The sequence below is a fragment of the Syngnathus typhle genome, linkage group LG2 (assembly GCF_033458585.1).
Source record: "Syngnathus typhle isolate RoL2023-S1 ecotype Sweden linkage group LG2, RoL_Styp_1.0, whole genome shotgun sequence".
NCBI lineage: Eukaryota > Metazoa > Chordata > Actinopteri > Syngnathiformes > Syngnathidae > Syngnathus > Syngnathus typhle.
The window spans coordinates 24544857-24570945 of NC_083739.1; the positions used below are offsets into that span (position 1 = coordinate 24544857).

The 26089-nt window shown below is 45.7% G+C and overlaps 1 protein-coding gene across 1 annotated transcript in view; it reads right to left on the reverse strand.

Annotated features, from left to right (window-relative positions):
• The window catches only part of ccdc135 (coiled-coil domain containing 135), a 97419-nt gene that overhangs the window by 45391 nt on the left and 25939 nt on the right, over positions 1 to 26089 (reverse strand). The window contains exons 5-9 of the mRNA XM_061272158.1: positions 13599 to 13793; positions 13404 to 13535; positions 13122 to 13340; positions 10613 to 10738; positions 8486 to 8564 (exon numbers count right to left, since the gene is read on the reverse strand). Coding sequence (XP_061128142.1) covers positions 8486 to 8564; positions 10613 to 10738; positions 13122 to 13340; positions 13404 to 13535; positions 13599 to 13793 — 751 coding nt within the window. The remainder of the gene's footprint in view (positions 1 to 8485; positions 8565 to 10612; positions 10739 to 13121; positions 13341 to 13403; positions 13536 to 13598; positions 13794 to 26089) is intronic.

Consider the following 26089-nt stretch of genomic DNA (forward strand, 5'->3'; position numbering starts at 1 on the left):
GACCTGAAAAAAGCGTTCGACAGGGTGCCAAGGGAGGTGGTGAGGTGAGCCCTAAGGAAGTCGGGTGTGGAAGAGGGACTGGTAAAGGCTGTGATGGCTCTCTATTGCAGACCCTGCACAACTGTTAGAACAGGAGTTGGGGACAGTAATGAGTTTGAAGTAAGGGTAGGGGTGCACCAGGGATCAGTGCTCAGCCCATTACTGTTTGCTATCGTGATGGATGTGGTATTGAGGGAAGTGAGGGGTGGACTACCATGGGAGCTGCTCTACGCGGATGACCTGGTATTGATGGCTCACAGCCGAGAAGACCTAGCTAGCAAGCTAGCGGCCTGGAAGACATGCCTGGAAGTGAAAGGAATGAAGGTGAATGCGGCAAAATCAAAGGTCATGGTTGGTGGTGCTGGCCTGGGAGTGATATTGCAGTCAGGAGCATGGCCATGTGGAGTTTGCGGGAAGGGAGTGCAAGCTAACTCTATCCGGTGCAAGGGTTGCCAGAGATGGGTACACGAAGATGCAGCGGAGTAAAAGGCAGCCTACTAGCTGCAAGTGAGACCTTCCATTGCAAGCGGTGTAGGGGAGAAGTCGCCCAAGCAAACCCAGCAAGAGGGGCTCGTGGTAGATGGGGAGATGTACGAGGTGGTGGACAGCTTCTGCTACCTTGGAGACATGCTTAACGCTGATGGGGAGGGGGGGACCTAGCAGTGACCACAAGGGTGAGAAGCGGGTGGAAGAAATTCAGGGAACTCATGCCCTTTTTAACATCTAAGGCCCTATCCCTGAAGATGAGAGGCCAAGTGTACTCAGCCTGTGTCAGAGGTAGTATGACGTACGGAAGTGAGGCATGGGCCCTGAAAACAGAACATGAAGACAAACTAAACAGAGCAGAAATGAGAATGATCAGATGGATGTGTGGTGTGTCAATGAGGGAAGAAAAGAACAGTGCAGAGCTGAGACAGAAGATGGGAATGGAGGCCATAGTGGATGTGGTGAGGAGAGGCAGACTGCGATGGTACGGACATGTAGTAAGGAAGGACGAGAACGACTGGGTGAAGAAAGTTACGTCGTATAACGTAGAGGGAACAAGACCCAGTGGCTGACCTAAAAAGACCTGGCAGGTGACTGTGGCAGCCGACATGAAGGCACTCGGCATCAACCACGAGATGGCCATGGACCGTTCCCGGTGGAAGAAGGCCATATCGAGAACCCAGTCCAACCCAGCGGCGCCTGGAAAGCGGACTTTAAACCGATGATGATGATGATTGATGAGTACGCCATGACTGTGTCAGCCTACATCAACAAATGCACAGAGGACGTCAGCACCACTAAGAACATCATCACCCGAGCCAACCAACGACCCTGGATGACTGAGGAGGTACGTCATACGCTACGAGCACGGAACTCAGCCTTCAAGTCTGGCAACAAGGAAGCACTGAGGACAGCGAGAGCCAACTTGAACCGTGCCATCAGGTTAGCGAAGCGAAGCCACAGTCGAAAAATTCAGGATTTTTTCCACGACGCCAATAACACCAGGAGCATGTGGTAAGGCATACGGGCGATCACTGACTACAACTTACCCTCCCCCCTGGTGGGTGAGGTTGATGCTGACTTCCTAAATGGTCTAAATAGCTTCTTTGGGCGGTTTGAGGCACTAAACAGCACTCCTGCAGTTAAATCTGTTCCCCATCAGGAAGAGGAGGCACTCTGCCTTGACTCAGCCGACGGGTGTTCAAGGAATGTGCAGGTCAGCATCGTGAAGTTTGCAGACGACACAATGGTGGTGGGCCTCATCAGTGACAACGACGACCTGGACTACAGAGAGGAGGTGGAGCAGTTGGTGGGCTGGTGCAGAGACAATAGCCTGATCCTGAATGTGGAGAAGACGAAGGAGATCATCGTCGACTTCAGGAAGAACCAGCCTCACCACGCTCCACTGATCATCAACAGCTCAGCTGTGGAGGTGGTCAGCAGCACTAAATTCCTGGGGGTCCACATCACAGACGACCTCACCTGGACTGTGAACACCACGACGCTGGTCAAGAGGGCACAGAAGTGCTTGTACTTCCTGCGGAGGATGAGGAGAGCCCACCTGCCCCCACCCATCATGAGGACGTTCTACCGAAGCACCATAGAGAGCAATTTGACAAGCTGTCTCTCGGTGTGGTGTCGAGGTTGCAGCGCCTCCGATTGGAAGAACGTAAGGAGAGTGGTGAGGACAGCAGAGAGGATCATCGGGGCTCCTGTTCCCTCCATTCAGGACTTGTCATTCCAGCGCTGCGTGTCCCGAGCCCGTAATATTATCAGTGACCCATCACACCCCCACCAAGGACTGTTCTCCCTGCTACCCTCTGGGAAGAGGTTTTGCAGCATCCGCTGCAGGTCCACCAGGTTCTGCAACAGTTTTTTCCCTACTGTCGTCAGACTGTTGAACATTCAACTTAGCATTCCTCTGCACACTTTGTAAATACTGTTTTTGTTTCCTGCACTGTTTACATACTTATCACTGCTGCACTTTATACGTATCTTATTTCATATTTACATAGAAATGTCACTTTTTTATTCAGCCGAAATATCATTACATTGTTGAGAGCCGTATGCAACGAAATTTCGTTTTGTGTGCACCAAGTGTTTACAAAATGACAATAAAGTCTGTCTAAATCTAAGTCTCTAATTTATTCAAGTCAAGACGCTCGTCCCGGTCACGTGACATGTTTCCCCGGTCGAGCCCGCAAAGCAAGTAAAACAGAGATGTTTGGAAAACTTCTTCGGAAAGGGAAAAAAGCCCTAAGAGGCGACTGAAGAAGAAGAGGCTATGACTTCTAAGAAAAGCAAAGCTGCATTTAAAAGAAGCATTCTGCAGTACTACTTAAAATATGGATTTATCGCCACAGGTGATTCTGATGTGCCAAGCCCACTCTGCATAATACAGGGTGTCCCAAAAATATTTTAAATAATTATAAACCAGGTGTTTATTATTAGTTTAATTTTCAACATGTAAAATAATTTACAAATGTCATTCTATTGTTTTGTCACTGCCGATTCTAAACTGATGTCCGTTCAGGTCCAGACTGCAAAGACAAAACAAACTTTTGAGTTATCAGCTGCTGAAAGGTGTATACATCTTTTTGGGACACCCCGTATGTGGTGACAAGCTAGCTAACGAGGCAATGAAGCCTTCAAAAGTGCTTCGGCACATGGAGACCAAACATCCTGCATTCAAAGACAAACTTTTGGAATTTTTTGAAAGAAAAAAAGTGAACAAGGACAGAAGCAATTACTAAAGTTTCTGAGAAACAAGCTCAGTGCTCCCACTAATTCAACGTAATGGTTAGTTTTATTTTTATGTGGTTTATATTAAGTTTTATGCCAGTCGTATCATTTCATTTCATTGTATTTATATATTTATTATAAATGTATTATCTATTTATATAAATACATTATTTATTTATTTAAAAGCCGGTCCACGAAAATATTTCTGACATGTACTCGGTCCGTGGTGCAAAAAAGGTTGGGGACCACTGATCTAGAGGATTCCGCTTTAACTACTGACCAGAAACAAAAGATCCAAGCTTTACTGTTGTACTACTGTGACGTGTTTATTCGCCAGGACTATAAATGCACTGACTTAGTTAAACACAGCATCAGGTATAGGTTCGTGATACTGCCCATGCAAGCCACACATTGAGTCCCTCATAGAAAAACAATTGTCTACCTTTGATCGTGAGCTGTTTGCTGTTGTTGGTCCGTGAGGCATTTCAAACATTTTCTTTCAGGCAGATCTTTTATGATCACTGTCCACAAGCCACTTTCTCAGCCTAAATAATGCTGCAGTTAATAATAGTCCTACAGGCGGACAGGGCATATGAATTCTTGAGCTGGATGTCTATGATTATTCTATCACACATCTGCAATCTACGCAACATGCAAATGCAATGCCAGCACAGAAAGACTTGACCCAACCAAGTCATGTGTTTAGGTAGCTGTCACTGACAGAGACTGATAGGGACACCGACACTAAGGGCCATTTCTCCCAAGAGTCAGAACAGCTGAAGAAACAATAACAAGGGGATCAATGCCTATGTACAGTAATTTCATGGGTAAAAGACAGCAGTAATGTGTAAAGGCAAGCTTGGTAAGCTGAGGAATTCCTCCCCTGCATTGTGAAAGCATTCGCATGTTTTCGAACATTACTATTAGACATACGATTCTCTGAAGGGAGTCAAAACAAAGCCCTCAGTCTCCTGTGAACTTTTAGTTTGAAAGACCAACTTGCTAAGTACGTTGAACAATCTGGTGGTGAATGGAATAAGTTCCTCCCACAAGTTGAACTTGTGTACACCTTTAGTGTACATGCCAGCACAAGTTTTTCTCCATTCTTTCTTGTGCATGGCAGGGAGTCGAATTTGCCACTGGACATCGTATTGGATTGTATTCCAAGTGTGACATCGCCTACACCAGATACACCTGCGGTTTATGGCTCTCACTTGGTGTCTCGTTTGTCAGATGCGTTTGCTGCTCGTAACCAGACAGTAAATTGCGTGAAAAGTCTCAATTCAACAAGAAGGTTGCGTTGCACCCACACAAGCCAGGGGATCTTGATCAAACTTAATAAACTAGCTCCCCAAAAGAAAAGGCTGTTTTTCATTTGAAAGCCGATGGCACAAGATGGAGAGCTTTGTGTGACCTATGAGATCACTGATCAGAGGCGTAGCCGAGCCGGAGCGGCCGTTTTTTTCTTTCGGACTTGCGCGAATGTGCTTGCGCTATTCTATGCGCGCGATGTTATCCATTCACCGTTTGCCTCCCGGACCCGTATGTTGTTTTAGCATCAGCGAACGGCGTGGGTGATGTTCGATGTTTTTTCCTGTGGGCGCGCGCCCCTACTGGAAAAATTCCTGGCTACGCCTCTGTCACTGATCCAAGGAAAACACATTCACGGACTTGTGCATCACGATAGACTCAGAGCTTTCAAAGGTGAGTTGCAATCTGTTGAGGGTAGGGATAAGGCAATTTCACATGGGCTGGACACTGTTCCATCTCTTTTTTCCCTTACTGCTTTGTCAGGGACTCTACCTTCTTGTCTTTCTACACAGGGTTGGACAGTCTAGCTCTGCACCTGCAGCCTCTCCCGTTGTCCATCCTTTTATGTCTCGCACTGGTCGCAGGATTTGTAGTCCACAGAGGTTCAGGAATTTTGTTACCGTTTTTTTCCGTGTATAGTGCGCCCCCATGTATAATACGCACCCTAAAAATGGCATGTTGATGCTGGAAAAAAGCCTGTACCCATGTATAATACGCACCCAATTTTTATGAATATTTTAATTATTTTATTTTTTTCTTTTTTAGTCCCAATGATCGCAGGGAGGCAATGGGTCCCATTTTTATAGTCTTTGGTATGGTCTTAACTAGGCTGGATGTAATTTTTTTTGTTGGCGTTGATTTCTCCGATTGCCCGTAAAGCCACCACCGCGATCAGTGCGCACATGTGAAAAAGGCGTGCGGACGTGAAAAAGGCGGCTCTGTATGGGAGAGACATTGAAGAGGAATAAAAACACCCTTGGAAACCAAAACTTGCCCCTCGTCGTGACTCGGAGCCGCAACAAATGTTTCGGATTTGTGTAGGGTACATTGTGACAGACAGCAAACGAGCAGGTGATCGAGCAAGCGTCTGATACGAGAGCATTGCGGTCGTATGGAGCGTGTTTGAACAGCAGAGACGAAAGGAACAAGGCAAAGTGTTGTGAAATAAAATATTACCTGTAATACGCATTTTGTTATTTGCTGATTGAAACTGCTAATTAAACTGTGAATTGAAACTAATAGGAAGAAAACAACTCTCGCTCTTTATATATAGCTGACGTGTCTTGCGCATCCGTTCTGCGCATCGGATCCATAGTGCGCATGCGCAGTCATACTGCCTCCGTATGACGTCCGGTCCGCAATGGAGATTAAAAACCAAACAATATTTGACAATAACACACCATCAAGGATTGCACCATCGCATCAAACGATGTGTCGTCAATTATGAATTTAAAAAGTGTGTTGGGCAGGATGGCTGAATGCGATGCGCGATTGACAACAAACAAGAAGGTGATTCCAAGTTTGATTTCGAGGGAGATTTGTCATGTCTCGTCCCCAGTTTTGCTATGTGTCTAGGTTGCCATAGTTTCTGTTCGCGTCGCCCCTCCCTTCCTGTGTCACCTCAATCAATTCAATGTAACGTGTTTTGTATTTAAGTCTTGTCTGCCCCTCGCTCACCGTCAGATCATTGCATGTGTTACTGTCATGATGTCTGTTTGGTTTCTGTTCCTGTCTTTGGTAATGTCACCCTGTCTTTTTGTTCCACGTCTTTGTCGGTCAGTCCTGTTGTTGGTTTTGTTGTACGATGATTTTCTTAAAAAAATTTAAAAAAATTTTTTAAAAAAAACAAATTTTAAAAAAAAATGTACCCATGTATAATGCGCACCCCAGATTTTAGGACAATAAATTAGTTAAATTTCGCGCATTATACACGGAAAAAAACGGTAATTTATTGTCCTAAAATCTGGGGTGGGCATTATACATGGGTACAATTTTTTTTTAATTTTTTTTTTTTTAAGAAAATCATTCAGCCATCCTGCCCAACACACTTAGTAAAATTCATAATTGACGACACATCGTTTGATGCGATGGTGCAATCCTTGATGGTGTGTTATTGTCAAATATTGTTTGTTTTTTAATCTCCATCGCGGACCGGACGACATACCGAGGCAGTATCACTGCGCTTGCGCACTATGGATCCGATGCGAATGGTCCTCTTCTCTTCTTGACTGACAATGAATGTGATAGTTTAATACAATCAGCAAATAACAAAATGCGTATTACAGGTAATATTTTATTTCACAACACTTTGCCTTGTTCCTTTCGTCTCTGCTGTTCACTTCAAACACGCTCCATACGACCGCAATGCTCTCGTATCAGACGCTTGCTCGATCACCTGCTCGTTTGCTGTCACAATGTACCCTACACAAATCCAAAACATTTGTTGCGGCTCCGAGTCACGACGAGGGGCAAGTTTTGGTTTCCAAGGGTGTTTTTATTCCTCTTCAACGTCTCTCCCATGCAGAGCCGCCTTTTTCACGTCCGCACGCCTTTTTCACATGTCCGCACTAATCGCGGTGGTGCCTTTACGGGCAGTCGGAGAAATCAACTCCAACAAAGAAAATTACATCCAGCCTAGTTAAGACCATACCAAAGACTATAAAAATGGGACCCATTGCCTCCCTGCGTGTGTGACGATCATTGGGACTTAAAAAAAAATTTTTTTTTAAAAAATTAAAAAAAAAAATTGGGTGCGTATTATACATGGGTACAGGCTTTTTTCCAGCATCAACATGCCATTTTTAGGGTGCGTATTATACATGGGGGCGCATTATACACGGAAAAAAACGTTATATTTTTATTTTAAAAAAATATATATATATATCGATCGTAGAGCACTATATTGTGATATATCGTGAACGAATCGCAGCAGGCTTTAAGATATCGGCAAATATCGTATCGTAGTTCTTTGTATCGATATGATATCGTATCGTGACAAAACCCGCGATTTACACCCCTATATTATATTATATTATATTATATTATATTATGTACTGCCATGGCTGGCATCTTCTCCATTTCGCTCCACTGGCTGTGACTCAACGGAATGGAGATCACCAGCAGTCAGGTAGTGATATCGTTGCAAACACTTGTAGGCTCTGAGGTCTTCCTTGGTACGTATATGGACTTGAACAATCTATCAAATAGTTGTAAATGTCTGGATATGTTACTGGCGGGAAAGTTACCTTATCAGAGGACCAAACGCTTGCTGTCCCAGCTCCTGCGACGTTTGAGCTGGTGGAGTTCTTACTTGGTTTCCACAGCGGATCAACACAAATGTTATATTTTTTCAACTTTTCTATGTATCTCTTGCGGCTTTCTTGGTCCAACTGGACGAAATAATCACTCACGACACCCCCCCAGGCCACCATCCTCACGAGTCTAGTGGCAGTGGACGAGGCTTTTTGCCACCCAAACAATAATGGCCGCCCCGATCTGTGACGTCAGTGCATATCCTCTGTTATTATGCAAAAATGAAGACTATAATTATATACAACAACAAGTCCCATATAAGTTAGACTATCTCCAGGACCTTGCTAAGCACCATGTACAGGAAGTGAGTGGATGATGACATGGATGAGCTTCTTGACAAAAGAGCCAGTGAGGGATGAGTGGAGTCCAAAAATGTTTTTAAGGTGAAAGGCTGACTTGTTGGAAAATTGATAAGGGATTGGGTTGATGGGTTTAAATTCAGAATCATCCCCACGTTGCTGACTGCTGCACGAAGCACCCTTCATTGTAAATGGCGATATCTCGTGTCATTGTGGTATAAAAGCTAAACACATGTAAAAATTGTCAAACAGTATAATGTGTAAGGGAGAGTGCAGTTGAATCAGACATTGGGTACCTTGTTGGGAAATGCTGATTGAAGAGACCCAGGATCTTGGCATCTCAAAGACACGGTCCTCCTCTTCTTCTTCGTCCTCCTTCAGACAAAAACGTTCACAATGTCTCTCTGACTCTCCATCCGTCAGGGTTTTCCAAACTATCTTGATCGTATGATTATGTATTACTGGTATGTAACCAGTAATAAATAACCTAGCTAGATTAGTTTTATGCTTATGTTGGTGTTTAACCAGTAATAAATAACCTAGCTTGTCCCAGCCTACACAACGTCGTAAAACATTCCTTTGCTATGTTTTGACTAGAGGTCAAGGGCTTTCTCTTCTGTATCCAGTCCACTCTCACCCCCACCCTGTTTCTCTTAATAAAAATGCTCTTGCGGGAGGCGAGAGTCAGACCTCCATTCGAGCATTACTGTACGCACAGTGACGAATGGACTCTCCGCCTGCAGGTGCCCAAAATGACTTAATTGTCTCCCGTGTGGTTCTTGCAAAATAAGTTAGAGTGGGCACTTCATGTCATATTTTAAAAATATTGTCTTTGTGTTTTGTTGTTTTTGAGTGTCACATTCAGATGTCTGTCTTTGCTCACGCATGCATGCTGAAGGAATAGTATTGGTTGGTTTTTTTTACATTTAAAGGATTTACCTTTATGTTTGCGATACAGTTGCCATTTAAGATAAATAAAAATAACCAAAGTAACAGTGTAATGGTGTTATAATCACTTTCATTTAATGATAAGGGCTGAGGTGTCGGTGAGGGTTTAAAGTGCGAATATGACTGCAGAGTGACTGCAGGTGGTGGGTGCTTGCAAAAGATAGTGTGAGTGAACACACTGCGCCCGACAGACGTAGGAGGATGTGACCGCACAACCGAAAACAAAATCTTCACCCAGATGGCCCCACGGAGATGAGAAAAATCTTTATTTAGCAATGCAGCTGGTCCTTCTCGCAAATCAGCCTCACACACAAATCAGCCATGTCTAGAACAGCCATACACTAATGAGGCACAACCTTTTACCGAATTTTCCGCACAAGGCGCTTCGGGATGAAAAGTGCAGACTCAATTGCGGGGGCTTTTTTGTACTTAATCCACACACAGGGCACACCGCATTATTGGCTGCATGCATACATAACTTACTGTAAACAGAAAAAAAAACATCATGGGAGCAAGACTGTGCGTTCGGCTGTATGAGTTCAGTAGTTTATTCTACTATTTAACCATGTACTCTGTACTCACATTATTGTTAATCGATATTCATACGCAAATCTACCAAAGTCCTCACCTTTTGTATCCAGATTAAACAGCTGGGCAAGTTTACCATTAAACATGCCAAGTTTCCGCTTGTCATTTTCTGTGTCAAACTCGTCACATTGCTCTTCGGCAGTAATCCCGGCTTTCCGGAAAGCTTGAATTGTGCCTCGTAAGCATGTCTCTTTGTCGATGCCAATTTAGAGAGTTTATTATTAATTATTAATTATTAATGGCGGCGGAGGGACGTACAGTCCTCTGATTGGTTTATCGCCCTGATCAACGTAAAACGTAATGCCTTCTGATTAGTTCATCGGGTCCACATATTATGCCCACATATTGTGTGGTGGCAAAACAATATATATATGGATATAGACACACAACAATATATATATAGATATTGGAATTCGGTCCACACAAAAGGCGCACCTTATTAAAAGGCGCACCTCTGGTTTTTGAGAAAATTTTTGAGTTTAATTAAATCCAGGGCTTGATTGCCAATACTGGGGACTCTTGTGCAAGTGGAGGTTTTCCTGGTCAAAGTTGTCATAGTGCTAATGTTTACATGCGGTCATAAAATAAAAAGGTTTGTCTTTGAAAACTAAAGTCAAATGTTGAAAAAAGCCTTATTTATTTACTGAATATAGTTTGAGAGGAACTGAGTTAATGATGGGATATTTATTTATAAATGTAACCATATTTGAAGACAAAATCAATCTTGTATGGGAAAAGCATTGAAAACAACAATAACCAAAGAATTGCTTGTGAGACAGCTGTGTGAGATTACATAATATACGTGGTGATGATGATATACGTGTTCATTTATGAGCCACAAACGCATGCGCACACGCACACAAACACACACACGCACACATACATACCCAAGTCATCCCCATCATTTTCATCTCTTTCCTCTTGAGGAGGTTGATGCTCAGTTGTCTTTTACTGGTGACACCAAACAAGATGGGCTCCCACAATTTGATGTCATGCAGGTCATACACCAGCTCCTGAACACACACACAAACACACGCACACAAACTTTTTTTAATTTAAATGTTAATTTGTGCTGAACTTAGTTTCACACTTGTGCACTGGATAAGCCTACACCTCTGTTCAAATTATTTTTTAATGATGTTAGAATACAGTAGAACCTCTGACTTCAACGGTCTCCAAGTTCTAACAAATCGGAGTTCGAACCAAAAATTCGAAGCTTTTGAACCCCCGAAACCAAACAAAACACTGGACTCCGAACAGCCTTCCGAGCCAGGTCAAGGCTAGCCGATGGCGTCTTCGCATCAACGAGCGTTCCCGAAGCAACGTTCAGTTCGACTCAACAGCTTAAAGTGCATCTCGAGTGCTTAAAGCTCCCGGAACAAAAATACTGAAAAGGGTGACGCAACCCGATGTCATCACCAATAGCCCAGTGCCTTCTAGTGGCTGGAAGAAACCTCTCCAGTAAATGCAGCACCTCCATTTTCTTTGTTAAGAGCTAAATCGACTGCCTTTAACTTAAAAACGGCATCAAATGCATTTCTTTTGTCCCCCATAATGAGGGGTTGTGTATAAAAACTTAATTTCCTCATTAATGTACATCTTGATGTCGGTCTGTCTCTTGTTCATGTCAATTGTGCGCCACTATCTGCCTAGCATACTGACATGCAATCAACACACCACTTTTCTCCCCAGTGACCACGCCTGGACTGACCATAGGGAGAACCGGGAGTATTCGTGAAGCGCCGGCCGAGGATTGGCCTGCTGGCCTATGTCTCTCTGTTTTTCCAAGATATTTATAGGTCTGCACTACCTCCAGACAGACTCCATTCATAGTCACTGGGTCAGGACGAGGTCTGGGCCTCCTGAAATCCACCACCATTTCCCTGGACTTGGCGGCCCTCTCTTCCACCAAAACACTCAACACGGGGTGTGCACTGATTTTGCTTCTCTACACCTCCAACTACAGACCGGCCCACAACATCTTTGTGAAGTTTGCGACTACTTGACAGTGTTGGGGTTGATCTCAGCGGGAGGCGAGTCACCCTACAGGAACGAGGTCCTGCAGCTGTCTGCAGTGCACTAAAACAAAGGAGATCATTCTGGACTTCGGGTAGTCCAAAACACTCCCCTCCCCCTCACCATCAATGGCGACTCAGTAGAGAGAGTTACATCCTCCACCTTCATGGGCACCATCATTTCTGCTGACCTATACTGGTCGGCCAACACCAAGGCTGTCCTCAAGAATGTGTTTTGGTTCAGTGTGTGGGTCGTACATGTTTCCATGATACCAGACTTTTCCAGGGTGGCCTTCAGATCTTTGGATGTTTGATGTGTTTTTTCAACCATTTGTACCAAACTTCAAAGACTTCAGTCTTGTATTTGCAAATTATCGTACTTCAAAGCAAGCTTAGCACACTCTGGCAGTGGTCCAGTGGCTGATCTTTTTTTTTTTTTTTTTTTTTGCACCATGGACTTCTGTTGGAATGTATGTAACCGGTAATAAATAACTTAGGTAGATTAGTTTTATGCTTATGTTGGTATGTAACCGGTAATAAACCACCTAGCTCTGTCCCATCCTAAACAATGTCGTAAAACATCCCCTGCTCTGCTAATCTAGAGGTCAACAGCTTTAACTTGTTTATCCAGTCCACTGTCACCCCCACCCTTTTTCTCTTAATAAAGATGCTCTTGTGGGAAGTGAGAGTCAGACTTCATTCGACCATCGCTGTAAGCACAGCGACGAGTGAACTCTCTGCCTGCAGGTGTCTAGAAAGACTAACTTGTCTCCGAGTGGTTCTTGCAAAATAAGTTAGAGTGAGCACCACTCTAACAGACTTCTGGAGCAACATGAAGATAACCATTTCATTGGTGGCTCTAATGAACCGGTTGGCCATCGTGAAGCAAATGTAGACTTGGTACTGGTAGCACCGGAGTCAGTTGAATCAAATCAGACCAACGTTCACTCAAACACTACAAACAGCTGCTCCTGGTTTGGCCCCCCGGTCAAAATGTAGAACCCAATTCGGCCCGCAAGTCAAAAGGTTTGCCCACCCCCGCCTTAGGCATTCCCATGCTACCCACAAGGCAGTGAGGATCGCTCGCAGGTCGTATCACCTGTCACCGTCACTATCACCTGGTAGCAGAGAAGCTCTGAGCTGACTGTCAAAGTCAGCTGGGATAGCCTCTTGTTTATCCATCATTGTACAAGTGCTACAGAACTTGCATGGAACGATGAAAACAAACACATTTTATGGCTTTCGCTTGATTGTGGCACTTTTCCAGTGCTTTCCAGTAAAACCAGAATATTCAAAATGATGGAGTCTTGAAAACTATTTTGGACTTTGTATACCCATTCAAAATGATTGAATTGCAGTCATAAAGGTTTTTGACACTCACAGCACAGCCGTCCTTGCAGTCCTGCATGTTGACGTAGTAGTTGAGGTTGTTCCACACACTCTCTACACCCAGAAAATGCTCATTCGTGGTGGTGTAGCTTCTTCCGGTCATTGGATCAACAAAGAAATTGTCCTCTACGCTGCGGCACCCAGCCAACACCAGAACCCAACAGTGAACCCGCAAACCCTGCAGGGGGTCATCAGGTGGCTGCAGAACCTCCTACTTGGGTCAAACATTGTTAGCACACAAGTTAAGTCACACTGAAATCAGTTTTTATTTTACCTCTTGTTGCTTGGCTTTGGCGTCTGCCTCTTCCTGTTTCTTCTTGGCGTGTTGTATCAAGAAACGACTCTTTGGCTCACGTTGAAATCTCACTGCAGGCTCACTATCAACCGGCAACTCAGAAGCTGCGGCCTGCACCACACCAACAAGAACTTGTATGATTATGCACTAACACTGATCGGCCAACTTTCCTACCTTTTCCTGGGTGTCCAACAAAGGGCACTCTTGCAGTCTTTGGTCGAGCAGACACATCTCTTTGCAAGCGTAGCCACTAACACAGTAAGCATCATAGTTGGCACCCAGGAGTAGACTGCACAGTACGGAGGTATACTCGAAACATGTTGCTGTCTGACTTCGCAACACTGAAGTGGAAGAGAACAAGAATCTGGGCTGCACAGACACACACAATTTTACAATGAAAGGGTTCAATATCCAGTTTTCCGGGGAAATGTTCTCAACACGGCTACTTTTTCCTGATGAGAGGTCTTAACGCTCACACGTTTCACGATGAAAGGGGCTGAACACATATTTTCCTTGCTGAGTTTAACAACCAAACTTCCCAGTCCGAGTTCAAAATCGATACATTAAACTCACGGTGTCGTAGAGGGTCGACGCTACAATAATTAATCTGGTCATACTGTCACAAAGGCATGTGCACATTTGGCAAACGTTTGTAAAATGCCAACAGGGAATTTTGAGTAAAATGTTTAGGGAATTTAGCGAGAGATATTTAAATGTCTGTTATTTTTTGTGCATAGTTTGACAGGGACTACCCGAGGGAAGGAGAGGTGATGACCAGGATGTGGAGATCAGAGAGAATTTTGCCTTAGTTCTTGGAGCATGAAAGTCATCAAGAGTGGGTAGGGGGAACAGTTTATCTTTTTTGGCAATCTTAACTGTCAATTGCAGTCAGATTTGGGCTCAGATGTAAAGAATCTTCTCAAAAGCTATTGCGATTGGCCACGCTTCCTCGCCAATTATAGCATCAAGTGCTGGTCCTTTTTCATGATTGAGTTCATGTTAAGGCCAAGATAGACCAATCTACTGTCGGCCAAATGTGACCGATCCCTACCCCCTGTGGTGTTGGACCAACATTTGGCACATCGCAATGGACAAAACCATTTCTCACAAATGAGACAGGACAACCAAATGCAACACGGGCTCACACAAAGTTTAAAGAAGACGAGGAGGGCAGCACAGCCAGTAGTGTCACGACTCGTCGCCGGTCGTCCTACTATATGTCTATGTTGTCATGGTTTCTGTCCGCGTCTCTGTGTATTCGCCCCTCCCCTCCTTTGTCTCCCCACAATCAGTGTAATCACAGTCATCTGCCTGTCGTTACCTGTTGCCTATTTAAGTCCTGTCTGCCTCTGACTCCCCTGTCGGATTGTTGTTGACCCTTGTCTATTTGTCGTTTCTGTTTCTTTGTCTCTGTTTTAGTTAGTTTAGTCTCTGTGTCTACAAGTCATGTCAGTTTGGCCGTTCTTGTTGGTTTGTTCCCTTCCAACTCCCTTTTCCCTCAATAAACCCAAGCTGTATTTGGTCGCCCTGCTCCATTCCTGCACGTGACAGAACAATCCGACCACTTCAGCGACCAGCGCCTGGACCAACCCTCGCCACCAGCTTCCGTAGACGTGATGCTGGACCCACGTGCGCCATCGAGATCCACCCCAGTGTCGCCGGACCCGCGGCCGTCACCGGACCTCGTTCCAGCGGCGCCGGACTCGTGGCTGCCGTCGGACCTCGTCCCAGCGGCGCTGGACCCGTGACCGCCGTCGGACCTCGTCCCAGCGGTGCCAGACCTGTGGCCGCAGTCGGAGTGCGTCCCAGCGCCATCAGACTCGTGGCTGCCATCGGGCCCCACCCCACCGTCGCCGGACCTGCAGCGTCACCGGATAACTTGCCAGGAGTGCCGAACCCGCAATCATCACCCGACCCCGCTCCCACGGCTGCAACATGCTCGACTCCTCCCATTGCGCGCGGCTCCATCTTCCTGTATGCCGCCGTGTGTGCGGCTCTGATTCTTGCCGCTGCACGCGGCTTGCACTTCCGAGTTTCCGCCGAGCTCGGTTCTGTTCCTAAGTTTCCGCCGAGCGCAGTTCTGTTGCCGAGTTTCCGCCGAGGGCGGGTCTGTTTCCGAGTTTCCGCCGAGCGGGGTTCTGTTTCCGAGTTTCCACCGAGCGCGGTTCTGTTTCTCCTTGAGCCGGAGCGCACGCTTTACAGTCGGACGTTTTCCTTTTTGTTGCTGCCATCTGGGACTCTGCTACTCAGTTTGACTTTAAAATGTTTACAAAAAGGTTTAAAAATACAAAAAAAGCCTTTAAAAATACAATAAAGTTTTTAAAAATACTATAAAGGTTCATAAAAGTCTTGTGTGGCAATATATTTTCTCTACATCGTGGATTTTCACCCATCGCGGGTGGTTTTGGAACCAATTATTCACGATAAAGGAAGGATCACTGTACCAAAGATAGGACTGTGATTTAAACTTTACTACTTTTGGTTCAAATTAATGTTATTTCAATGGAGCAGCATGGATTGGGTCCCCCCCCAAGACCCCCGGCGACACTTTAACAGTCGGGTGTAAAACACCAGTCCGACATTGCTTGAGGGCTCCCCTGACGAGCTTTTTCTGTGTTTTTGCATTATTTTTAATTTTTCCAAGAACCTTTCCTGCCAATTCTTTCCATTTTGGTTGGCAAACTGACTGCAGAGCCACCCCAGAACCGCATCCATCAAAAACGACAATCAGTGAGTGGAAATTATCCGGGTACAAATTATTGGTTCTTAAATTGGTTACAAGCGTAAGTTTTCAAAACAAACCCAGAAAAAATTGTCTCCCTTCAGTGTACTGCAGGCAGTAGAATTCCACCACCATTGACTAAAGAATTTTATACTTAATTAATTGATCATTTATTACATAATTATTTTTAACATAATGACCCCCTTCCCATGAGCTCACCACCTATGGGAGAGGCCAAACGGTCGGGTGCAGTGTAAGCTGGGCGGCGGCCAAAGGCAGGGACCTTGGCGGTCCGATCCACGGCTGCAGAAGCTGGCTCTTGAGACATGGAATGTCACGTCTCTGGCTGGAAAGGAGCCTGAGCTGGTGTGCGAGGCAGGCACACACAGTTTGGGTTCCGGTACAAGCTCTCTTGAGAGGGGCTGGACTCTCTTCCACTCTGGAGTTGACCACGGTGAGAGGCATCGAGCAGGTGTGGGTATACTTATTGCCCCCCGGCTGGGCGCCTCCACATTGGCGTTTACCCCGGTGAACGAGAGGGTAGCCTCCCTCCGCCTTTGGGTGGCGTGACGGGTCCTGACTGTTGTTTGTGTCTATGCACCAAACGGGAGCTCAGAGTATCCACCCTTCTTGGAGACCCTGGAGGAAGTGCTGGAGAGCGCTTCTTCTGGGGACTCCATCGTTCTGCTGGGTGACTTCAATGCTCATGTGGGCAATGACAGTGAGACCGGGAAGGGCGTGATTGGGAGAAACGGCCCCCCCGATCTGAACCCGAGCAGTGTTCTATTATTGGACTTCTGTGCTCGACACGGATTTTCTATAATGAACACCATTTTCAAACATAGGGGTGTCCATGTGTGCACTTGGCACCAGGACACCCTAGGCCGCAGTTCGATGATCGACTTTGTAGTCGTGTCATCGGATTTGCGGCCGCATGTTTTGGACACTCGGGCGAAGAGAGGGGCGGAGCTGTCAACGGATCACCACCTGGTGGTGGGTTGGTTCCAATGGTGGGGCAAGATGCCGCTCCGACCTGGCAGACCAAAACGCTCTGTGAGGGTCTGCTGGGAACGTCTGGCAGAATCCCCTGTCAGGAAGAGCTTCGACTCCCACCTCCGGCAGAGGCGGGGAACATTGAGTCCGAGTGCACCGTGTTCCGCGCCTCCATTGTTGAGTTGGCCGACCGGAGCTGTGGCCGGCGTTGGTGCCTGTCGTGGCTGCCTCCGTATGACGTCCAGTCCGCGATGAAGATTAAAAAACAAACAATATTAGACAATAACACAGGTTTCTGTTCCTGTCTTTGGTAATGTCACCCTGTCTTTTTGTTCCACGTCTTTGTCGGTCACTCCTGTTGTTGGTTTTGTTAGAGAGTTATGTTAGTTTACCAAGTCTGTGTTTTGAGTTCCTCCAATGAACCCTGGTCCAAGCTGCACTTGGTCGCCCTGCTCCTTTCCACATTCCATCTGTGACAAGATTTTTTTCAAAAATTGTTGTACCGTGATTTTCTTCAAAAAATTAAAAATAAAAATTAAAAAAAATAAATAAATAAAATAAAAATTGTACCCATGTATAATGCGCACCACAGATTTTATGACAATAAATTTTGCGCATTATACACCGAAAAAACGGTACTTCCATTGTGGAAGCAGGGCCTGGGGACTCTGAGGCGGACTCTCCAATCTCTGGGGTTGAAGTCACTGAGGTAGTTAAAAAGCTCTTCGGTGGCAAGGCCCCGGTGGTGGCTGAGATCCGCCCGGAGTTCTTAAAGGCTCTGGATGTTGTGGGACTGTCATGGCTGACACGCCTTTACAATAATGCGTGGACATCGGGGACAGTGCCTCTGGATTGGCAGACTGGGATGGTGGTTCCCCTCTTTAAGAAGGAGGACCGGAGGGTGTGTTCCAATTACAGGGGAATTACACTCCTCAGCCTCCCTGGTCAGGTCTATTCAGGGGTGCTAGAGAGGTCCGTTGGGAGGTGTAACCTCAGATTCAGGAGGAGCAGTGTGGCTTTCGTCCTGGCAGGATCCTCGAGGGTGCATGGGAGTTTGCCCAACCAGTCCACATGTGTTTTGTGGACTTGGAGAAGGCGTTCGACCGTGTCCCTCGGGAGGTTCTGTGGAGGGTGCTTCGGGAGTACGGGGTCCCGAGCCAACTGATAAGGCCGGTTCGGTCCCTGTATCACCGATGCCAAACTTTGGTCCGCATTTCCGGGAGTAAGTCGGATTCGTTCCCGGTGAGGGTTAGACTCCGCCGAGGCTGCCCTTTGTCAACGATTCTGTTCATAATTTTTATGGACCGAATTTTTAGGCGCAGCCGAGGCGTTGAGGGGGTCCGGTTTGGGGACCTCAGCATCACGTCTCTGCTTTTTGCAGACGACGTGGTGCTGTTGGCTTCTTCAGGCCGTGATCCCCAGCTCTCACTGGAGCGGTTCGCAACCGAGTGTGAAGCGGTCGGGATGAGGGTCAGCACCTCCAAATCCGAGTCCATGGTCTTCGATCGGAAAATGGTGGAATGCCCTCTCTGGATCGGGAATGAGATCCTGCCCCAAGTTGAGGAGGTCAAGTATCTTGGGGTCTTGTTCACGAGTGAGGGGAGGATGGAGCGCGAGATCGACAGGCGGATCAGTGCAGCGTTGGCAGTAATGCAGACTCTGTACCGGTCCGTCGTGGTAAAGAGAGAGCTGAGCCTAAAGGCAAGACTCAATTTAGCGGTCGATTTACGCTCCTACCCTCATCTATGGTCACGAGCTATGGGTCGTGACCGAAAAAACGAGACCCCGGATAGAAGCAGCCGAAATGAGTTTTCTCCGCTGGATGTCCGGGCTCTCCCTTAAGAGATAGGGTGAGAAACTCGGTCATCCGGGAGAGACTCGGAGTAGAGTCGCTACTCCTCCACGTTGAGAGGAGCCAGATAAGGTGGCTCGGGCATCTCATCAGGATGTCCCACTGGTAGGAGACCCTGGGGACGACCCAGAGCGCGCTGGAGAAACTATGTCTCTCAGCTGGCCTTGGAACGCCTTGGGATCCCCCAGGATGAGCTGGATGAAGTGTCAGGGGAGAGGGAAGTCTGGGAGTCCCTCCTGAAGCTGCTCCCCACGCGACGCGACCCCGGATAAGCGGAAGAAGATGGATGGATGGATGGATGGATGGATGGATGGATGGATGGATGGATGGATGGATGGATGGATGGATGGATGGATGGATGGATGGATGGATGGATGGATGGATGGATGGATGGATGGATGGATGGATGGATGGATGGATCCCCAATTTCGCTACATTAAAAATGTGGACATTCAGCAGTACTAACAGAGAATCTTATCAGCACCCTCATCTAATGGACTGTTAATCAGTTAACAGGTTGCGCCCTGCAATCATTCATTCCCGCTCCAGCAGCAGGCTCAGAAGTACATTGAGGAGATCCCACAGCGATGTAACATACTCCGGTTCTCATTCAAGGAGACACACAGCCTACTCTGTTGGTGACTACCCACGCGATGGACTGCCTCCCATCCAAGCTGCAATTCTGGAAGAAAATGCAAAACTTCAACTTATTAATATTCAGAGACAGATGATAGATGTAGAGGCTGAACCCCGGTCACCGAAGCGTCCATAGCCTCGCCTTGCCCACCCTTCTGCCACTGCTCACAGTGAGAACATTTTGTTGTTACCTTTTCACAATAATTGTTTGTTTGTACTTTAAGAACTCTCCCTTATGGAGTCAAGTCAAGTCAAGTTAATTTGTATAGCCCTAAATCACAAGCAGTCTCAAAGGGCTTCACATAGACAAAAATTGACAATTATTCTCAAAGCATCCCCTGATATTAAGCTCCCAAAAAGGCAAGGAAAAACTAAAAAAAAATGGGGAAAATGAGAAACCACAAAAATTGACAATTATTCTCAAAGCATCCCCTGATATTAAGCTCCCAAAAAGGCAAGGAAAAACTAAAAAAAAATGGGGAAAATGAGAAACCTTGAGAAGGGACCACAGATGGAAGGATCCCCCTTTCAGGACCACCAGGTTGAAATGGATGCAGAGAGGGCACAAATGATACAATAAGAAAATCAATGAAATAAAAAGTGGATGTCCATGTCAGAGCGAAGGGCTGCCGAAGGAGCCCTCAATTGTCCTGGCAATGTCTTCGAGGACGTTGAGCTGCAGTTCCCCCATCCTGAATTGGCCCACAAGAATCCAGATAGCCACTGTCAGCATGGGTGCCACCTAACCACCTCCCCGGCCGGGGAGGGGGGAGGGAGGGGGTGGAGAGGGAGAGAAAACAAACTCCAGCCGAATCGGCCACTGCAGGTTAGTTAAAGGCCAAACTAAAGTACCTTTAGTTTTAACTTTTGCAGCCCCTGTTTCTCCCCCTATCCATCAGTCCCTTGCTAGACTTTTGTTTCATTTAAATTAAATGAATTTTAATCGAACCATAGCCCCACTTCCTTGCTTCCCTGCATTTGGGTCCTCAATCCTGCGCCATGTGACAAGCCATATGTTAAAAAGAATCACAACTAAATGAACTCTGAATTATGCTTTAACACCATATAATTAAAAATTCTCAATCCAAGTTAATCTAACCAGCTACAGTACGGCTGGAAATTTTGCAGTTTCCCTTTAAATTGTAAAAATCATTATTAGTTAAATTAGCACTCCTTTTGGGGGCTACAAAATCTGGCTCTTGGGACATAGCGAGAGAGGTGAGAGAGGTGACCTCTGGCAGGAAAGGAGCCCGAGCTGGTGTGCGAGGCAGAAAAGTTCCAACTAGACATAGTCGGACTTGCCTCCACACACAGCTTGGGTTCTGGTACAAGTCCTCTTGAGAAGGGCTGGACTCTCTTCCACTCTGGAGTTGCCCACGGTGAGAGGCACCGAGCAGGTGTGGGCATACTTATTCCCCCCCAGGTAGGCACCTGCACATTGGGGTTCACCCTGGTGAACGAGAGGGTAGCCTCCCTCTGCCTTCGGATGAGGGGACAGGTCCTGACTGTTGTTTGTATCCATCCATCCATCCATCTTCTTCCGCTTATCCGGGGTCGGGTCGCGGGGGCAGCAGCTTTAAGAAGGACTCCCAAACTTTCCTCTCCCCAGCCACTTCGTCCAGCTCATCCCGGGGGATCCCAAGTGTCAGGGTTTTCCAAACTATCTTGATCTATGATTATGTTGGAATGTATGTAACCAGTAATAAATAACCTAGCTTGTTCCATCCTACACAATGTCGTAAAACATCCCCTGCTCTGCTAATCTAGAGGTCAAGGGCATTTTAACTTGTCTATTCAGTCTACTATCACCCCCACCCTTTTTCTCTTAATAAAGATGCTCTTGTGGGAAGCGAGAGTCAGACTTCATTCGACCATCGCTGTAAGCACAGCGACGAGTGAACTCTCCGCCTGCAGGTGTCTAAAACGACTAACTTGTCTCCGAGTGGTTCTTGCAAAATAAGTTAGAGTGAGCACCACTCTAACATTTTGGTGCCGAAACCCGAGACCCTCATACCCGCCATCTGACTGACGGAGGAAGACGTGCTGCATTGTCGACAAGCCAGCGTCCATTAGGAGGACCTGGAAAAGAAAGTCCTGGGAAGAGAACTTCTTCGCTGGGCCAGCATCTTAGGTCTGCCTTCGTCTGACAGAGGTGATTTGACGGGACCCGGAAATGCAACGAACCAGGAGACACGTAAGTTAAAAAAAAAAAAATAATAATATTTTTTTTTTTTTTTTTTTTAAAGCGCTGATACGGCTTTGGTTTGTCCGAGCTATGAGATACGGCTTTGGTTTGTCCGAGCTATGAGATACGCCTTTGGTTTGTCCGAGCTATGAGGTACGGCTGCAAAACATGTCATTGTCAGATTATTGGAACATTTTTTGGATTATTAGAGCTCCTGTCCATGCAAGAAGTATGACAATGCTGTTTGTATGCCCAATGACAAATGACCAGAGATCAAATTGTGTGTGTACACTAAAGTTAAAATTTGCAAATCAAGTGGTAAATAAATGCAACTTGCTTCTAGAAGATAAATGAAAAATTAGAATGTACTGTCCTCGTGTACGTTGGAGGGACCAGCTCATGATCGACCACAGGAAATGGCCAGCCTGTGACGAATCATTGGTGCTGGGACCTGCCCTACGTGCGCGAGAGCTGTGCATGTGTGTTAAAATGACGAAGATTGGCTAAACTTTTAGTGTAAAGAAATTTGTTAGATTGTGGTCCATCCAATTTGCACCGCAGAACAGAAACGATTTGGAAAGATAAAAATGAGAGGAAAAGAGAAAAATGTGTTTGCGAGCAGAAATTTATCCACACTAGTGCATGTTAAGTGTCGAGCCCTCATGAGAAATTTGAAAAAAAATGACAGAACATGCTTTCAGGAATTGGAAGAGGAAAAATTGTGAATTTAAGACATTGCAATGCTACATTTAATAGGAATAATTGATCGATGGTGTTTTAAAATTATACAAACTGCTATATGCGAGCTAAATCTGAGAAATTGAGTTCGTTAAATCTAAAAGCAAAGAAAAATTCAGATTAATTTGCCAGTAGTTTTTATGAGTTGAGTTTTTTTTTGGATTGGTGGATTGTTCTATCAGGAACCTTGAGTTGAAAATGGTATATGAATGTTGTGTGGTGAGCTTGGATGAATTGAGACCAATGTGATGGAAAGACTCCTTTTTGGAGACTGTGTGTGAGATGCAAATGAGCATTGATGAATGATTGCCTTGAATGATAGGAAAATACAGGTTGAATGGTTGAAGCTGTTGGCGACTACTATGGAAAATTAGTAGAGCGACTTTGCTGAAAGAGTGGTTTTGAGTAAATTGAATGCTAAAATGAAAAACATAGCTTTTGGATTAATAATTAACTAGAGAAAAAAGTGGAGAACCAGTAACACATGCAGAAGATGTGTGAACTGGGAAATTGAGAAGCGTTTTGGAAAGAAAGTCGAATTAAATGATGGAATCATATGTAGTAAAGAACACATTCTCCCAAAAAGTTTGTCAAGGTGTGTGGCATGGGCGTTGCCAAGCCTCAGAAGGAGGGAGTGAATAGGACAGATAGTGGAAGATAGTAATAATACAAACCTTTACGACATATGGATTTTCTAATACATTTAGTGTCATACTGTGGTAAAATTCTATTCTGGTATCATGCAATGTACATCTCACTAGTAAGCCTAAGTGTGACCGGGTCATGTTTCGGGTCAGGTTCGTGCGGGATTGTTTGGGCCTTGGTCCATGATCTCATTGGCACGAGACATCTGGTTTCCATTAACAACTGACAAGATATGCACCCGAGTGAGGAAAGGGAGGCTAACTCATAAATAATGAGGAGATATTGGGAGTAATCTGTTGGTCCTTTCTTTAAGACCCTTCCTGGTGCAGATAGGTTAGCAACAAGAGATTTAGAGGTTCAACAGAAAGACAGTTAAAAGAAAACATTATTAATTTGGACAGTTGCAGGCTAACAGGAGCATGAGAAAGAAGAGCTAAGAAGCGGGATCCAATTTGATCAGGGAGATTGGAAATTCACAACACCATATTCTAAGTCACATTTTTGAGCAAGCATGACACAGGTAATAACGTTTGAGAGGTCAAGACATAGATCAGGGCTAGATGTGGAATGCAGACCTGGAGTTAATTTTGAATAATGATACTGAAGACAATGTACATTAAATTGGAACTATAGACAGAACGTAGCAAAAAAAAAAAATAGGATGAGTTGCAGGACTTACAATATAAAGACGAGATCGCTGTTACTAGGAGAATTTGAAGTTTGGTAAACAAACGTTACTAGCGAATTGATGGCAGCAGCTACATTTGGTTACAAGTTTGATGTCCCAGTCTGTCACTCTCAGTGCCAGGATCCCTGAAAACTCAATCCCGAGACTCTGCCTGCAGCCATGGACGTCTACAAAACGGTGCCTGGCTTTGAGGCACCTTTGACCTTTGGCAAGGACAAAGAAAGACTGTTGTTGTACTTGTAGGGGGACAAGTACACTCTGGAAGAAAGACGACATCCTCGGGGACGAGAAAAGACAGTGAGAAGTGGAGGAACTCACAATGTTGAAAATGGACTCATTTGAACAATGGACTCAGTCGAGAGTGATGGATGGGTTGGCTCTGAAGCAACAACAAAAGAACACCAACTTGCAGCAGAAGACATATGGACATGAAGTGGGCGACGGCCAAATCGCGCTCCTTGCTGTGGCGTGGCTAAACTTGGTGGGGCTTGAGTCAAAGTGGACAGGAGCTTCATTGTGCACTGAGTTTGACAGAACTGAGGAGATTTGATAAAAATTTAATAATGCGTAGAGCTACAGAGAGAAGCATCATGGTCAGAGATTGAACAGATTGGACAAAACAAATAGGCTAAAACGGAGAGAAACAAGAGCGAGATCTGATGTTTTGGCTCATCAGGCATAAGAAGTAGAAATTGAGTTAGATACATTTTAGAATAGGACATTTGGACTAAAGTGAATTCAGTCAAGAGGAAGCTAGGTTGCTCAATGTACCTACTCAATAAAATAGTAAATTCGTTGCACCACAGTGGAGTTTGGGTGGTCAGAATGTTGGATACGTTAAATTTTTGACTTTCACACAATCATGCATAGGAGTCGCACAAGGCGACAGTTAACAAGACAATGACTGCAGTAGGGATCACTTACGACTGCACCGACATGGAAAAGTAGAAGCAAGGGAGTTGAGTAAGGGATTATATGCAGAACAGTCCGCTATACAGTTACCAATAGGAGGTTCTATCAAAAGGAGCTACATGAGAGATGTATAGAATCCCTTTGTCTGTGTTCTGTGTTCGTGCGTAATCTCTGTAAAGTTGTGTCAGGCTGTTGTCGTTTGTCTGAGCCTTGGGTGCGCGCTCGGTGTGTGTGCGTTTATGTGCACAACAGCCTGTGTGGGTGCAAACGTGTTAGGAAGAAGACGGCATGGATAAGGGAATCTCCTTTAAGACAGGAGGCAATAAATGGGAAAGCCCCTGTCATGAACGGTCTTTGGTTAGGAGGAATCATTAGGAAGTGCTCAAACTCTTCTTTCAAACACTCCTATCTGCCTCGTTAAAAAGGGCATTACAATTGACTACAAGAGTTGCAAAGGGCAGATGAAGAACAGTCCTTGGCAGATTATATGATCAGGTCCCTCAAACCGAAAGATATGTCCAATGCAAATTTACTGCCGCCTGATATTTCCTCCTCACAGGTCGACAACCCCATCAATCCAGGAGACTAGGTCTACATCAGGGTCATCAAAGGAAAGAACTGGGCCAGCCATGGTGGGAGGGACCATTCCAAGTCTTGCTGACTACCCCCACCGCAGTGAAGATCGCTGAACGACCCAGATGGATTCACCGTAGCCACTGCAAGCTACAAGGAGTGCTGCACCCCTCATTTCGGGACGGTGGCAAAGTCTGCGAACAACGATCCCAACTCCGCTAGGCGGGGGTATGTCTCGGTGTTCCTGTCATTTTAATAGCAACGGGGCTCCACATGCCAGGTGGATCCTCTGCTGCGTTGTGGTTGGAGCATGCTATAGTCTATGGACACATCTGAACAGACCAAGTGTCAATGTTGACCGTGGGAAACGATGGTCACACGATGAGAACTTTGAGGACTGGTCATGAGACCCCAGAAACCCATACGAAACCAACGCTTGGTACCGGTATGTGAAGGTCGCTGTGAGAGCGCACACACAGGAGGGATGTTATCTGTGTTTCCAAAAACTCCCCTTGCTCCACACAAGTTCACTTGGAGGCCAGAGCAATGAATGTCACTGAAGCGAAATGTATGGCATTCATGGGAGGAGTTTGATATCAACACCGTACTGTCAGTCAGTGACGCTACCCCTACCGCCCTGGACTCGCAGGAATGAATCTGTGATCAAACTATTTTGGATTAATCCCAATGTGACTGTTGGAGGACAACAGATGCCACAAGT